Source organism: Ipomoea triloba, chromosome 14 (assembly GCF_003576645.1).
Source record: "Ipomoea triloba cultivar NCNSP0323 chromosome 14, ASM357664v1".
NCBI classification, from domain to species: Eukaryota; Viridiplantae; Streptophyta; class Magnoliopsida; order Solanales; family Convolvulaceae; genus Ipomoea; species Ipomoea triloba.
The window spans coordinates 6,364,032-6,379,749 of NC_044929.1; the positions used below are offsets into that span (position 1 = coordinate 6,364,032).

Consider the following 15,718-nt stretch of genomic DNA (forward strand, 5'->3'; position numbering starts at 1 on the left):
TTACTCAGTACACGCCATCAAGTAGCGTACACACGACTTGAAATTTTCCTCCTCATTTTGAAAACCCTATAGGTGTAATTATTTATTTTATATATAAATAAATTCGAACCTTGATTGTGTACTAGGTTGCTGTTGGGATTATTTTTTAAATAATTATAAACCCTAATTTTTCATTAGTGTATATATATGGTTAAATCGACTTATTTCACCGCCAACAATTTTTATATATGCAATTTTGGTTTATTTTTGGTTTTGTAACAAGGTTGGTTGGAATTAATTTTTCTATAAATTAAATTCTATTTTTGTTAATATATATATATATATATATATATATATATATATATATATATATATATATATATTCGTTTATATATATTTTTTTTGATAAATCGACTTATTCACCATCTACATATATATTTTGGTAAATCAACTTATTCACCATCTACATACTTTTTGTTCCTAAGTTATAGGGTAATTGTAGAATTCGCCCCTAATTGTTGGTCGCGTTCACTTTTCGCTCCTAAGCTATCATTGGCGTTGCACGTTCCGTCCATTTATTAACTTTTCGTGCTCACTTTTCGTCAATAAGCTATAGTAACATTGCAAATTTTGTCCCTATAATGTTTTGTTAGTAAATGGGCGAAAAGTGCAACGCCAATAATAGCTTAAGGACGAAAAGTGAGCATGACCAACAATTAAGGACAAATTCTGCAATTACCCTATAACTTAGGAACGGACGGAAAATGTAATATTTCCTAATAATAAAAAAGGAGGAGGAGGAGGACAAAGTTGTCATTTATTGTGGAATTCCAATTTTGTGGGCTGTTGAAATGCAATTCCGAGGGAGGCCTAATAATTGTAATTTTGAGAGAGGCATTGGAATTACAATCCCGTAAAATTTGGTATGAATGGAATTGCAATTTCACCCTACCAAACGTGACATGGTAGGTAGACTAAATTTGAAAAAATAAAATAAACTATACCTAATTGAATCAACTTGCAGCAGAAGAGAAACAAAATATGAATACGAAATGATTGAAATCAACTGAAGGGCAGAGAATCACAGAGCATTAGAGACACTTTTAGGTAAACATAGACTGATGCGTGCAAGGGAATATTTATAATACCCACAATTAGAAGATTGAGAGAGAGAGAGAGAGAGAGAGAGAGAGGAGATGTTATGGATTTTGGTGGCACGAGTCCGGTGAAAAAGGAGATGTTATGGATTTTGGTGGGGTCAACTTCAAGAAAGGATAGACGTTGTGGATGCTATAGATTTTGGAGTGGTCAGCTGGAGAATGAGTAGATTAATGTTTTATAGATGTTGGATACTTATAGCTGATTATTTAGGAACAATTTAAGTTACTTTATTTATCTTATTGTAATTTCTTATTGGTTAATGTTATAATGCGAATGTTACGATAAATTATATCATGAATCATGGTTTATTTTGCATTGTGGAATCATAGTCTATTTTGCATTGTGGTTTCTTTGTTCAAAAGTAACATTTAAATTTTGTAATTGTAGTTGACACATTTTGTATATGTAATTAACCGTTTATTTATAAACAAATCGAAGGCGGCAAATTATTCTATGGACGTGAGTTCACATTGCAAGGTAGACTCGAGTCCAAAAATACATAATTTATATACTGACACAATTTACATACTGAAGGTTCACAATATACATATACTGAATGTTCACAATTTGATTTGTGTACATTCAGTATATAAATTGTGTTAGGTCCCGGGTCCATGACATAACTGTCGGATGGGCACATCATATGGTAATTACAAACACATAAGATGTTGGTTAATATGTTATGTGTCTGTAGTTAACATATTATGTACACGTAGTTAATAATTTATGTGTTTGTAATAAAATGTATATTCTAATTAAAGTAATATAGTTTTTGAATAAAACAATTAAAATTTGTGATACAATAAAGAAAGTTTGACTGAAAGAGTTCTCTGCAAAACTATACATTGGGGAAGATGGGCAGTTGTGTTTCATCCTCTTGTTGAGATATTTCAACAATCATCTTCCGTACATTCTTTTAGGGACACTATTATCTTTTGGTTCTCAAAAAATTTATAAAAAAAAAAAACAGAAGACAAACCGTTCTTAAAGATAATTTTAATATGATATTCATTTTTTAATGATGGCCATTTGAAAATTAGTATCTTGGTAAAAAAATCAAATTAAGTAAATATAATAATATTTTAATTTTCACCACAAAAAGGAGAAAAGAGTTAAAAAAAAAAATAGGAAAAAAAGGTACAAAAAAAATGTCATGCAGTTTTTTTGTGTATACTAGATTGTTTTATATCAATTTTTATATCATTCATTAATCAAACATACTTTTTTTTTTTGAAGATAAATATACTTATTTTTTGTGATGTCTTATTGAAAATGCAATTAGCATAGGGTAGTATTACTGTTTTTTTTAAGAAACTTTTTTCTTAAGAGAATGAAAATAACATATGAATTGAAAGTGCTTAGAGATTGAACTCTCACTGCATCCTATTGATATGAAAACAATAAAGTAATTTGACCTTGGAAACTGAAACAATTTTGAAATTTTAACTTCATCCCAATGGCGAAAAATGGGTTTGCATACCTCTTTCGGTTAATTAATACAAAATGATAGGAATGGAAAACGGCTAAAATGTCATTCAATGATTTAAAAATTTATTGCGAACCCAACCTGATACACTCTAAACACCACCCAAAAAATCACATACCTATTATAATCATGGTTGAAAAAATCGCTAGGCGCTCCCATGATTTAAAAATTTATTGCGGACCCAACCTGATACACTCTAAACACCACCCAAAAAATCACATGCCTATTATAATCATGGTTGAAAAAATCGCTAGGCGCTCGGGGAGCGCCTAGCGTCTAAGACGCCTATCCGGGGATTAATCGGCGCCTAGGCGTTCGTGTATTTTTTTTATTTTATTTTTTATTTTTTAAAAATTTGTTCAAGTATTTTTAATTTTTTAAAGACTAATAATTATAAATTATATAATACTTTAATAGTTAATACTAAAATATTAAATATTAATCTAAAAAAATCTAAAGTTTGTACAATTTAGGAATATTTCGCTCAAAACGATGTTGTTTTGAATGAAATAACCCATTAAAAAAAAAGAACAATAGTTAATCGACCGACTAGAAGGCCTAGTCGATGCTTAGTCGGTCTAGTCGACGCCTAGGCGGTGCTTTGGCGGCCTAGGCGGAGCTTAGGCGGTCGCTTAGCCGGCCAGCCGCCTAGACCGCCATTTAATGTGATACGCTAGGCGGTCGACCAGCGCCTAGCGCCTAAGCGGGGATTAATCGGCGCCTAGGCGGGATTTTTGCAACACTGATTATAATTAAATCACAACTATAGCTTAAAACCTGTGGTTGCAATTTACATCTACACACAACTTGCTGGTCCCATAAAAAAGCATCACTATGCATTCTTTTTATGACTGCAAAACTCAGAATAATACCTAAAACAAAATTAGATACCAACATAAAGCGTCTTGCGAGCTCGGTCCACCACGTAAATGGAGCAGACGACATCTGATGCAATGGAAACCCTATAGGCTATAGCTGGCTGCATTGATAGTGGGCAAGATTGTCCGGAGACTGACGCGCGAAAAAGTCCTTTGCGTCTTATCTATCACTCTTTCAATGTTTTAGAGTGGAGGATGGTCGGGACTTGTTAATCTTCTCGTCCTGCGAGGATGAAGGCTGCAATGCGGAAGATGAGATGGCAGCATGGTACGAAGATGATGCAAGTTGTGCAAGTGCCGGAACAGCGCCACCTGCAGGCAGGTTTGTTACCAATGTACATCAAGTCAGATAGGGAACACTGAAGTGGACAGTGGAAACGTAAAGACTAGTGCTCAGCTGACTTCAGTCAAAGTTCATAAATTTCAATGAGGCTAAAATTCAAGTTTGTCATATTCCATCTTCTTTTTTTTTGAATACTACTAACTCTATTACAATGCAGTATCTGTTCATAACTACTTTCTCAACCTATTGAAGCACAAGAGTCAGTATTGCCTCCACTGAGGCTCGACACCTCCCGTATAAAGGGAAGGGTTTGTCATATTCCATCTTAATTCCAAAGGATGAGAAAGGCATTCGTTTAGGCTGATGCAGTTTTATAATGTTATTATTATACAAATAAATATTTACCCCATACCATTTTTTTTATACAAAAGACTAATGACTGTGCCAGCTTGCACACTTTTGGTCCAAACCTTAACTAGTTCAAATTTGATGATACAAGCAAATGCAACAGTGGATCAATGAAAATGGACTTTTTAACATAAACCCCTCATTTTATTTATTTACTTTTGCCTTTACTTATGGTACCCATCCCCACCCAACAAATCCATGTGACTGAGGGATTTGATTAAATACGAAAAAAGTTAACTCAATGTAAGATGTTTAGGAAATGTAAACAAGCCAACTACTAACACGCACAGTTGTGGAAAAAGCAACTTATTACCTGCCAATCCTGCACATGCCGATGAGAAAACAATAACGGGTGGAGCCTGCAACCACGAAATGATGCATCAAAAGAATTCTTCGAATGTACCAAAAAATCACAGGGAAGCAAAGATCAACTACATTAAATTATACTAGAACAGAAAGCTAAAAATAAAAACAAAGAAACCTTGACCAAGTCTTCTTTCTCACAGCACGAAACAAACCATATTTGATATTCTTACCAAAAAGTAATTGAGGGTTACAGATATTAATTGGAGCTCATATCTTGCCAAACACAAATACCCTCCCCACCTCCAACCCACAGACACTCAACATAAAGATTATCAGTCCCAGGGGATAACAATCTTTCCCCAGGTAATGGTGGGCAAGAAATGACAGCACCTCCTATAAAAAAAAAATAAAAAATAAAAAGAAGAAGAAGAATGCAGGGAGAGAAACTATGGTATATGTCAAGTTAGAAAGAGGTGGAAAAAATAACTGGCAGACTGAAAAAGTTTACCCCAACAAGGAAATGTAACCACATGGGGCCTTTAATCCATCTTCGAACAACAGGCATCACTGGAAGGTCATAAAAAGATGAGATAAAAACATTAAAAATCAGTGTAAAATTCATAATCCTTATTAGTAGAGAATAGAGATGAAGATCGTATAGAAATCACAACCTTTCAAGTAGAACACAGAAGATACGTGATATTCAAATAGATATTCTTAGATAAAGAGATATGGTCCAAAAGAAATTCGTAATAAGAGCATCAACCACACAACTCAAAATAGTTTCTAACAATTTGGTGATCAAAAAGAATTTGATACATTCAACAGTGTAAACACATCCTCAATTTTGCACAAAATACTATGGAGCTATAAATCTATACTCCCAGCTCACCATGAAACCAATATAACTATAAAGTTTTGGCTAGAAACCTACAAATTAATTTTAAATATAGAGTTGCAAATACATACCTCAAAGCATACTCTAAAGTGATGCCTAAAATAACCAGTAAAGCCAATGTATAGTGGGGAGTATATCCCACATCAAGGTTTGCCAGAATTTTCCTCAAACCAATTCTAGAACTATAAGGAAATTTTCATTGTATTAGATTTAAATTTACATAAATCAAGCATACTCAATTTTGACCCGCCCTCATTCTCTAACTAGTTATTTTATTGCTTATAATAAAAGCAGGTCCCTGTTTCCTACTTGAATCAACTATTAGTGACAATGCTAATAACTATACTCTAATAGTTTAATGATAACATATATCCTGATCATCTTTTGCTTCTTTATGTGTCTAGGATCAATTGTTGTTACCTTGAAAACTGCATTAACATAACATCCATCAGATCATATACAACCAATAAAATTAACAAATAGGAAAATGATGTTTAACTGCACCTAAGTGATCACTGTAGTCATAAGCTAACCGAAGATAGTAACAACAAAATTACGAAGTGAGCATCATTACCATGGTTGAAGCCATAAAACGCACTTGTTGTGCCGCCAACAGCAGTACCAATCTAGCTCATCCCATTACAATAAAATCATAACATAAATGAAAAAAAAAAAAAAAAAAACCAATTAATCAAATAAGAGATATAAACTAGAGCTGTATACACGCATGTATATAATGGTAAATTACTACCATAGAAAAGCTGTCTCTGATCAAAGGTGGAACTGTCCACTCGCTAGTCTCCTGACACGATTATCAGAATACTACATCATAATTTCATGAAAAATTTATGCTGAAAAAGGAAAAAAAATGAAGAGAAAATTTGCAAGAATTTACCATTTCATTGGAAAGAGGACCAGCACAATGGGGACATCTCATGCTACTCTTAGAGCTAGGGTTTGATTGCATTGTCGTCTTCTTCTCCATTTACTCATCCACGGGCAGATGCATATGATTCTACAAAAACTGAGAAAATTTCTCAGTAACAACTAACAATTACCAAGACCGAAAAACCAATTGAAACTTTTTACCTTCAAAAACCAACCGTTGGTTTCGGTAGGTTATAGCAAAAAAACCGAAACATTTTTCAAAAGCCTGAGCCTGTATATAGCGTTTTTGTTAGGCTCAAGCATGAGCCTACGATTGGCTGACCCAGCCTGAAGCCTTTTTAAAAGGCTATTAAAAAGGCCTTCAAATTAAGTCCTAAATAGGCTTTGAGCCTACTTAAGGACTACATAATATAAGCTCTAAGCCTTTTTACCGCATACGTATTTGTAAAAAAAAATTAAAAAATATACCTAATACAATAATACAAAACTAATATATAAGTATATCACCACAAATCTATGAATTATGTTACAAAATTATAATCAATCAATAACCAGTTAACCACAAAACTAGGTTCATACTTCTTAATACAAAACCCAACAGTTATGAAGTTATGAATATTATAGCAATTCATAAACAAAACCCAACAGTTATCAAGTTATGAACATTATAGCAATTCATAAACAAAACCCAACAGTTATCAAGTTATGAATATTATAGCAATTCATAAACAAGGTAACATACTAACATCTAAGTATCTATCATTGACTATTTGAATAAGTAACCAAAGCTTCATCGTAGCCGTAGGTCAGAACCCGCAGCTGCCACCACAGGCCGCAACCCTCAGCAGCCACCCAGGCCGCAGCAACAGCCGCAAGTCGTAGCCCGAAGCAGCCGCTGCAAGCCGCAGTCCGCAATAGCCACCGCCGGGTAGCGACCTACGTACCTACACTGTCTGGGCGTCTGACTATCTACCAAACTACTCGCTAACTATAAGAGTAAAAGACATACCTGTCATTAACTCACTGCTGGTGTGTCGCCACTCGCCACTGCCGGTCGCCGCCCGTCGCCAGTCGAACGCTCGGAGAGTCAGAGTTTAGCCCCTTGCCAATTGAACGCAGTAGAAGTGGAGAACCAATTAAAATTGGGGATTTGGAGGATTAGGGTTTGATAATCTAAGTCAAGCCAATAATATTAGGCTTTAATTATTTCCTCAAATGAATGGTTAATATTGTTCTTGTTTAAATATGTTAAATTGATTTTTCTATAATACCCTTACTTATTACTTCTTCTGTCCTATTTTATCTATTCTAGTTATTATTCATTAGTCAAACTAACTTTTTTTCTTTGTTTATTTTCTTTAGCATTTTTTACTTATTTTTAAATTTAATTTTTTGTGTTTAATATTACTTTTAGTGTAGTTTCTAAATATATAAATTTTGTATTTTAATATTAAACCTAATATTATGAAAAATTGAATTGAAAATAACTTCAGTCAAGCTTCGTTAACTGAACTGGACACATAAAATGGGATAGAGGGAGTATTAATTTCTCTCTTTAATAACCCCTCCTCCTTTACATTGACTGATTACGCCTTTAACTTTTATTAGGATAGAAAATTATCTCAAAATGAGATATAGATGAATTGTCAGCTCATTAGGAAATTTGCTCAAATAAAGGGAAGGTGACATTATTAAACTTTTCACTCCGCGCTCCACCTCCTTCATCGTCGTGAAAGCATCCGGGTGTTTGTTTTTATTTATTTCGCAGAATTGATTTTGCAAGTTGAGGTAAAGCAAAGCAAATTTTCGCAATTCGAACTGTTGGACAGTGCTTGCGCGAAGAAGGTTGTTGAAGAGGTAAAGCAAATAATATTTTTAACGCAGTATGTTAGTGGCCTTTGCGGTCCGCTAGTTAGTAGTGGTAGTCTACCCCCTGTGGTTGGACCCCTTGGGCCAAATTCATTTCCTTTGTTTATTTAATACATTTGCAGCACGTTTTTATTATTTCAAGGGCCCTATGTCCTATTAATTCAATACATTTTTCATACCCATTACCCGATATCAACCCGGTTTTATGGTGGACCCAATTTTATTGTAAGTTGTTTGAATAAAATTAATGTTTTTAATAGTGTTTCTAAAATTTTAATGAAAGGCATTATTATTTTTTAAATAAAATAAGAGGCATATTAAAAAAAAATTTAAAGAATTATTGTATGGCTTTAAAGTATCATAATAAAAGTCTTGGGCTTGACTCTTACATAAAATGTTAATATCTTACTCCGTATTATTTTAAAATAGCACCATTATATGGTGAAGATGACATGGTAACACAAAATTGTTGGTGACAAAGCGATGACAAGGTTAAAAGACTAAAAGTATCATTGTTTAGGTAATAAGATTTTAATGTGTCATGGTAAGGAAACAAACTCCATTATGTAACAAATTCATTCTTACCCTAAAACGCAAATTATATCGTGGACCGCGGTCCATAATGGATTGTGGACCGCGCATCAAAACGACGTCGTTTTGATTATGAAAACAGACAGATGAAACAACCTCCGTTCCGCGCCATTCACTTTCAGTTCATATACACTGCAGTTGCATTTCAACACAACTGCATTTACATTTCAACACAACTGCAGTTACATTTCGATATAATTACAGTTTCATTCGATAATATAAAAACACAAATGTGAAACTGTTATTCAGCATCTGTGCATATACACTGTAGTTACATTTCAACACAACTACAGTTACATTTCGATATAACTACAGTTCCACTCGATAATATAAAAACAAATGTGAAACTATTATTCAGTATCCGTTCATATACACTGCAGTTACATTTCAACACAACTACAGTTACATTTCGATATAACTACAGTTTCATTCGATAATATAAAAACAAATGTAAGACATTTCTCACCCTTTTATTAATTGTTGATACTTACTTTTTGTCCCTAAGCTATAGTAGCGTTGCAAATTTCATTTATAATATTTTGTTAGTAAATGGACGAAAAGTGAGCATGACTAACAATTATGAACAAATCTTACTATTATCGTATAATTTAGGGACTCAAAATTACAATTTCTTTTTATTTTGAATATAAAATAGTCTTAAAATATTTCGGACCGAGTTTGCTAAATTTCTTATATATAAAAATATGTTTAAAACACCAAAAAAAATACACAATTAAAATTTTCACACATCATAGTTGTAGATTCAAAATTTCGGTGGTTGTCGTTGTCGATATGTGGTTAAGTAGTTTATCCTTTTTTATTTCCCACACATCCAACATGGCAACATCCATAGTCCTATAAAATCTATAACGTCTGCAACATCATTGGTTGGCCCCACCAAAAATCCATAACAGAGTGTCCCTTTTTCATTTTCAGAATCGAATCTGTAAGCCCACACACACCAATATAACATCTCCCCTGTCTCTATCTAAAGTACACCACTCTCCCCTGAGATATAAATATGGACTCCCACCCGTGTATGCTTCATTGCCTTCTCTTCTTCATTTTTTGATAAGGGTCCCTGAAAATGAAACGCTTTTATAAGATTAGCGAAAGCTTTGTGCAGGAATTATTGCAATCGGCTGCCTTAAAATGTCAAAAATGGCCACTTTCATCTTGTTTTCCTCACTTAACCCAAATTTCCACACAACATTGTGCACCCAAGTACAATGTGTTCTTGAATTTTAGAGGGAGAGATACTCGCCAAACTTTTGTTCACTATTTATACGAGGCTTTACGTTCTAAAGGGATCATCGCATTCAGAGATGACAAGAGTGTGAACAAAGGGGAACCGATTAGGCGGGAGCTATTTCATGCCATTGAAGAGTGTCGAATTGCCATTGTAATCCTCTCTGAAAATTATGCGGCTTCGGAATGGTGTTTAGAAGAACTTGTGAAGATCATGAAATGCAAGAAGCGGCTAACCATTTTCCCAGTCTTTTATGATGTATGCCCTTCAGAGGTCCGGAACTTAAGAGGTAGCTTCTGTCGAGCCTTTGCTGAACATGAGAAAAACTATGAGAATAAACCCAGTAAGGTGAAGACATGGAAAAAAGCCCTGTCTGAAGCAGCAGGGATATCAGGATTTGACCTAAGCACTTTCAACGGGTAATCAATTCTTCCTTCTAATCATATATCTAACTTAATCCCATCTTCTTTACTGTTAGAAATTATTTTATGAGATAGAATTTAGTGGGTTTATATATATATATATATATATATATATATATATATTCATAGATTTAGTTGTTATCATAAGCTTATAAATATAGATTTAATTTTCTTTTTAAAGAATGGATAATCTATCATTCTCAATTTCAATTCTAGTTAATAACTGTGTTTTTCATTTTGAGTTATGCAGAGATGAAAAAAAATGCATTGAGGATATAACTGAAGAAGTCTGCAAAAAACTGGAAGCTATAAAGAGGGAGAAGCAAAAACCAAAACTTAGACAAGGAATGGCAACAAAGGCCAAATCAGACCTCGTACTATGCGGGTCCACATTCACAATTTTTTTGACAGTGTTTATTGTGGACCATGACTCAAAGCGGTGTTATTGAAAAGAAACAACACCCGTTTTGTGTAATTCAATTGGCCCAGACTGGGGCGGCTGCAGGGTGGGCTTCTCCTCCTTACTACCCACACCAAAGCCTTCAAACCATAGAACCATATATAAGGGAAACAAAAGCCTCTGCTTATTCTCTGGACGTGGGATAAGGAATTAGGAATGAACACAACAACTTCCGAAACACAAACACTGTTGAGAAGATGGGATCATTGACACAAGAAGAAGACGTGTTCTTTCTGGGATAAAATCAAAAAGTTACACAACCATTTTTTGTGCGATGGAGCAAATGAAGAGAGAGATATACAGTAGGATGGAGGGCCTGAAGGCATTCATTCAATTTGGCAGCGTTGGCAAAGCAAGCATGAATGGAGTGGGGCTGATGGTTTTGACCTTAATTAGCTTTGATAAATTTGCTTGATTGGTCTTGATGATGTTTTGCTGTGATGTTGTTGGAAGTTCTGAAGAGGGATTACATTCCACGGGAGGGCAGAGTTAGATGAAATGCTGCACCTTAGGTGTTTGTCATAATGCTCCTACGATAGATCAAACCTGCTATGCTTTGGCTTTCACAATACACCCAAAGAGAGCTAGCTTTCAGGCTTCTAGTGTTCTTTGATTCTTTGGACTGTACATTTCTTTGTTAATATTTTCCATCGTTTCAAGTAAAAAAAACAAAAAACTTGTCTCTATTTTAGATTTTCAAATATGCCAAGTTTCTAAAAAATTGTAATTTTACTCAATGCATTGCTAATTTAAAGAGAATACTTTAAAAGAAAAATGATCAAATATAATGAAGAACCGAAATAGCGAATGCTTTTGCTGCCTTATGAGTTACTTTCATTTAAACTTATGGCGTAATTGGGTCGACGTAATTTTGAATAGTCAAAGCTAATGAAGATGGATTCAAAAAATCAAAATTTGAGCTCAATCAAACTTTTAAATATGCACCATGAACTATAACAGATTGATCATGTCACACAATAACCTTTCATAACATATATTTTGATTCACTTACCATTAATTTTTTTTCGTCTAGCATTTTTCATAGGTTTTCCAGTTACCATGATGACATGGCAGCGGTTATTAGCTGATGTGGTGCTTATTTCTTGTTGACGTGTTTTTAATACTTATTAAAAGTATGACATGGTAGTCATTTAATCATTTTCCTTAAAACAAAAAAAAAAAAAAAACAAAAACAAAGACATCCCAACATCTCCCAACCGAAACCCTAAATCCCTAATATGAAATTATGCTTCGACGACATCCCAACATCTCCCCAATCGAAACCCTAAATCCCTAATCCAAAAGACGATGACACTGGATGAAGGAAAATTTGACTGGAAAACCGATGAGAAATTGACTCAACACAATCAGAAATCGAGGTAGAAGACGACTAAGGTATGTAGAACAAATTAAAGTATGGTTTTTGGTGGGATTTTGTTACACTTAATGTTTTTATATTGTGGTGTTTGGTGGGATTGTGTTAATGGATATAGTGAAGGCATGGTAGGGTTTATGATGTTGATGTAGTGTGGTCCTACTGCGAATAATATATGCTTATGTAGTGTGGTCCTACTGCGAATATATATGTTTATGATTTTGATGTAGTGGGGTCATACTATGCTGGTTTTTTTTGTTTTTTTTTTTGAATATGTGTGTATAAAGTGTGGTCCTACACATCTGCTAAGCTGGTTTTTGTTAGTTTGTTGTGTATAAAGTAATAAAGTGTGGTCTTTACTTTTATGTTTAAAATGTGCGTTGAATATGTTTTTTTTTTTTTTGTTAAGACGAACGAATTTGTAGATTTAATAATTCACCATGGTGGTAATTTCGTTCAAAACCCTAGGCTCCAATATTTGAATGGTGAGACCGAGGTAGTGCGTGTGGACGCGGAATTAATATGTTATCCTCATTTAGTCAAGTATATATCAGACCAAAGATATGGGAAAATAACCTCACTTACTTATAAGTTGACATTTGAACCATTTCAATCTTTAAGACTATTAAATAATGATGTTAGTAGTCTACACTTAGCTCAGCTAGCTCGTCAAAATAAAAAGCGTGAAATTTATGTTCAACATTGGGTAGATGAGCTTGAAGTGCTTGGTTTAAGTTTACATGGGTCTGAAGGGGGTGAAGTTCAAGCTGAGGATGAGGTTGAGGTAGGATTAGGAGGTGAGCATGGGGGGGGGGGCTAAAGATGAGGCAGAATTAGGGGTGAGCATGGCCGGAATAATGAGTGGTCAACAAAAGGTAAATTCCATTTCATTTTGTAAATCAGTTTGTATACAATTAAATTCATTTTGATATGATTAACTTCATTTTGCACTGGCAGGGGTTATCTAATGTCATTCAAGATCTATTCCATGGTGTTGAACATAGAAACTGTGCTAGGCATGTGCATGCTAATTAGAGTAAGAGCCACTGGGGGAAGGCTTTAGAGTAACTAGATGTTGCAACATTCGATGATGATCTTGACAAGTATCCTATGCAATTCTGCTGCAAAGCTTCTTTCAAGGAAGATGTGAAGTGTGACTTGGTAGATAACAACTAGAGTGAGGCATTCAATAAGACTTTGTTGAATGCAAGGTCAAAGAATATAATTCCGATGCTTGAGGACATATGAGTATTTGTGATGAAGAGGATTGCAAAGAAAAAGTCATGTGCTGAAAATGGAGAGGGAATTATGGCTCATTTGTAATGAAGAAGGTGAATGAAAGCATACGTAGGAGTGTAAGTTGGGAAGTGGCCTTCAATGGAGTTGAGGGCTATGAGATTAAAAAGTAGTGTTACAAAAATCCCGCCTAGGCACTAGGCAGCGCCCGGCCGCGTCGAGGAATGCCGAAATCGGCCTCCTCCGCGGCCGGGCGCCTAGGCGGCGCCTAGCCTGCCTGGGCCGCCTAGGCCGTCGGCCGACTAGGCGGCGCCTAGGCCACCGGTCGACTTTTTTTTTTTGTAATATATATATATATATATATATATATATATATATATATATTAAATCTTAAACATTTAAACTATTAATATTATAATTTATTAACTAATACTCTAATAGTCTAATAAGTAATAACTTAATAAAATAATAAGTAGTAACTAAATTAAACTAATACGTAATGCACTAATAATTAATAACTTAATAAGTATTAACTATTTAACTATTAAAGTGTAAAGACTTACAATATTAAACACTTTACAATTATTAACATTTTAATTTTTTTTTTAAATTAAAAAAAAAAAAAAAACTAGGTGCCCGCTTAGGCGCTGCCCCCAGGCGCCTAGAGAGCTTCTATCGGTTTTTGCAACCTTGTTAAAAAGGGAAGATTTCAATTCAAGGTCAATTTACAGTTGAGAACATGTTCTTGTAGACTTTGGCAGTTGACGTGTATCTCATGTCCTCATGGCATTTGTGCCATATTTCACAAAGGACATTAGTCTGAAGAGTACATCCACGAATGGTATAGTAAAGAGCTCTACTTGAAGACTTATGACTTATGAGCATGTAACCCATCCATTGAATGGAGAAATGTTTTGACAAAAAACTAAAGGAGATGAGATACATTCTCCAATTCCATAGAAGATGACTGGCATACGAAAGAAAAAAAAAAGCTTGAAGATAATGAAAAAAACAAGCAAAAAGTGAGTATAGTGGTGAGTAAGTTGTCAAGGAAAGGAAGAATAATAACGTGCCAACAATGCAAGGGAAAGGTGCATAACAACAGATTTTGTCCTACTGTGTCAAGCCAAATAGCATAATCTGGTAGTTCTTTTGCTATTAGAGGAAAAAGAAGGCCATCTACTGTTGTGAAGGGGGAGAGGGAGAGGGATATGGAGAGGAAGATGAAAAAGAAGTGGAAGAGGGACAATATTGTCTCAGAAAAAAATATTTATGACGTCGATTTTTTGCCAAGAACTGACGTCGTAAATAATATATATTACTTTTGCTTTATTTTATTCACATATAACGTCGGTTTACCAAAAATCGACGTTAATTAGGCAACGTAATATCCTTTTTCTGTAGTAGTGATAACGTAAAATTAAAGATGAAATAATAAACAATTCTAATATTTAAAAGTGTATATTTATTTGATTATAAGATTACTGCAAAAGTATCACTCAATTAATTGAATAATATATGACTCATTTGTCTGCAATTATCTTTAAAAAATCGATATGTAATAAAATTTATGTAATTATATTATTACTAAAATAAATATGGGAAGAAAATGATAAAATAATTTAATTGTAATTATTATAAAAATAAATCCAACGACTCATGCTTAGTTTAATTACCATAACAATTATTATACAATTATACAATTATTATTACGCAATTATACTAATACTAGTTTTATACGTGCATTGCGCGAATGGATTAATGCCCAATGTTTATATTTAAATAAATATTTGAAAGTATATCAATGCAAGATTATATAGGAGAATTTTATACATGGGTAATTGAATGTCGAATTTTTTTATTTAAATATCTAACTCAAAGTATATAAATCCAAGATAATATAGAAAATTCATTATAATTATTACTAAAATAAATGTTTGCAACCTTGTAAAATCGATAGTCTAAATATTTGGTCTACAAATGATAGTCTAAATAAATACTACTTTTAATTTGAATTTTTCTAAGTGTTCTTAATTCTCTTTTGAGTAACATTGTCATTGTCTTCATCTTTACTATTTGTTCTCTTCCTTTTTGTTGGTAGTGTGTTATTTGCAATTCGGTTATTGTTGGTAGCATAAATGACAACGTCATGCAATGAGATTATGATATAGGAGCTATGAACTTTTTCTTTAGGTGTTTTGCTTGGGGTTCATTTGGTTCAACCATTAT

At 33.8% G+C, this 15,718-nt stretch overlaps 2 protein-coding genes and 1 non-coding gene across 5 annotated transcripts; 2 read left to right on the forward strand and 1 right to left on the reverse strand.

Moving 5' to 3' along the window:
* The first annotated feature begins 1,939 nt into the window (after nt 1–1,939).
* On the forward strand, nt 1,940–2,054 carry LOC116005391. Its single transcript, XR_004094970.1, has one exon. It is a non-coding gene; the product is annotated as a small nucleolar RNA snoR135 (small nucleolar RNA).
* A 1,318-nt stretch (nt 2,055–3,372) lies between these two features.
* On the reverse strand, nt 3,373–7,462 carry LOC116003827. 3 transcript variants are annotated; one of them, XR_004094714.1, is made up of 8 exons: nt 7,297–7,462; nt 6,295–6,423; nt 6,151–6,201; nt 5,974–6,025; nt 5,010–5,068; nt 4,732–4,894; nt 4,509–4,554; nt 3,727–3,816 (listed from the first exon to the last, which is right to left on the reverse strand). XR_004094714.1 is itself a non-coding variant. In XM_031243767.1 (7 exons), the coding sequence occupies exons 2-7, from the start codon at nt 6,382–6,384 to the stop codon at nt 3,680–3,682; spliced, it is 435 nt and encodes a 144-aa protein (XP_031099627.1). In that variant the 5' UTR covers nt 6,385–6,414; nt 7,297–7,455; the 3' UTR covers nt 3,373–3,679. The 3 variants fall into 3 exon arrangements, 2 of the variants coding, with proteins under 2 accessions (XP_031099627.1, XP_031099626.1); XM_031243767.1 differs by lacking the exon at nt 4,732–4,894 and having other exon boundaries at nt 3,373–3,816; nt 6,295–6,414; nt 7,297–7,455; XM_031243766.1 differs by lacking the exon at nt 4,732–4,894 and having other exon boundaries at nt 3,373–3,816; nt 7,297–7,454.
* Nucleotides 7,463–9,834: 2,372 nt separating this feature from the next.
* LOC116003861 (TMV resistance protein N-like) lies at nt 9,835–11,024 on the forward strand. Its single transcript, XM_031243802.1, has 3 exons — nt 9,835–10,415; nt 10,669–10,792; nt 10,908–11,024. The coding sequence occupies exons 1-3, from the start codon at nt 9,835–9,837 to the stop codon at nt 11,022–11,024; spliced, it is 822 nt and encodes a 273-aa protein (XP_031099662.1).
* The last annotated feature ends 4,694 nt before the right edge of the window (nt 11,025–15,718 follow it).

Bases quoted from the DNA above. Each gene is read 5' to 3' on its own strand.
- LOC116003827 (XM_031243767.1), bottom strand. From the start codon at position 6,384: ATGGAGAAGAAGACGACAATGCAATCAAACCCTAGCTCTAAGAGTAGC. The intron at 6,026-6,150 runs GTAGTAATTTAC...GGGATGAGCTAG, and splicing joins TCAGAGACAGCTTTTCTATG to ATTGGTACTGCTGTTGGCGG. The intron at 5,069-5,973 runs GTAATGATGCTC...ATGACCTTCCAG, and splicing joins GTTTTATGGCTTCAACCATG to TGATGCCTGTTGTTCGAAGA.
- LOC116003861 (XM_031243802.1), top strand. From the start codon at position 9,835: ATGAAACGCTTTTATAAGATTAGCGAAAGCTTTGTGCAGGAATTATTG. The intron at 10,416-10,668 runs GTAATCAATTCT...TGAGTTATGCAG, and splicing joins GACCTAAGCACTTTCAACGG to AGATGAAAAAAAATGCATTG. The intron at 10,793-10,907 runs GTACTATGCGGG...CAATTGGCCCAG, and splicing joins CAAAGGCCAAATCAGACCTC to ACTGGGGCGGCTGCAGGGTG.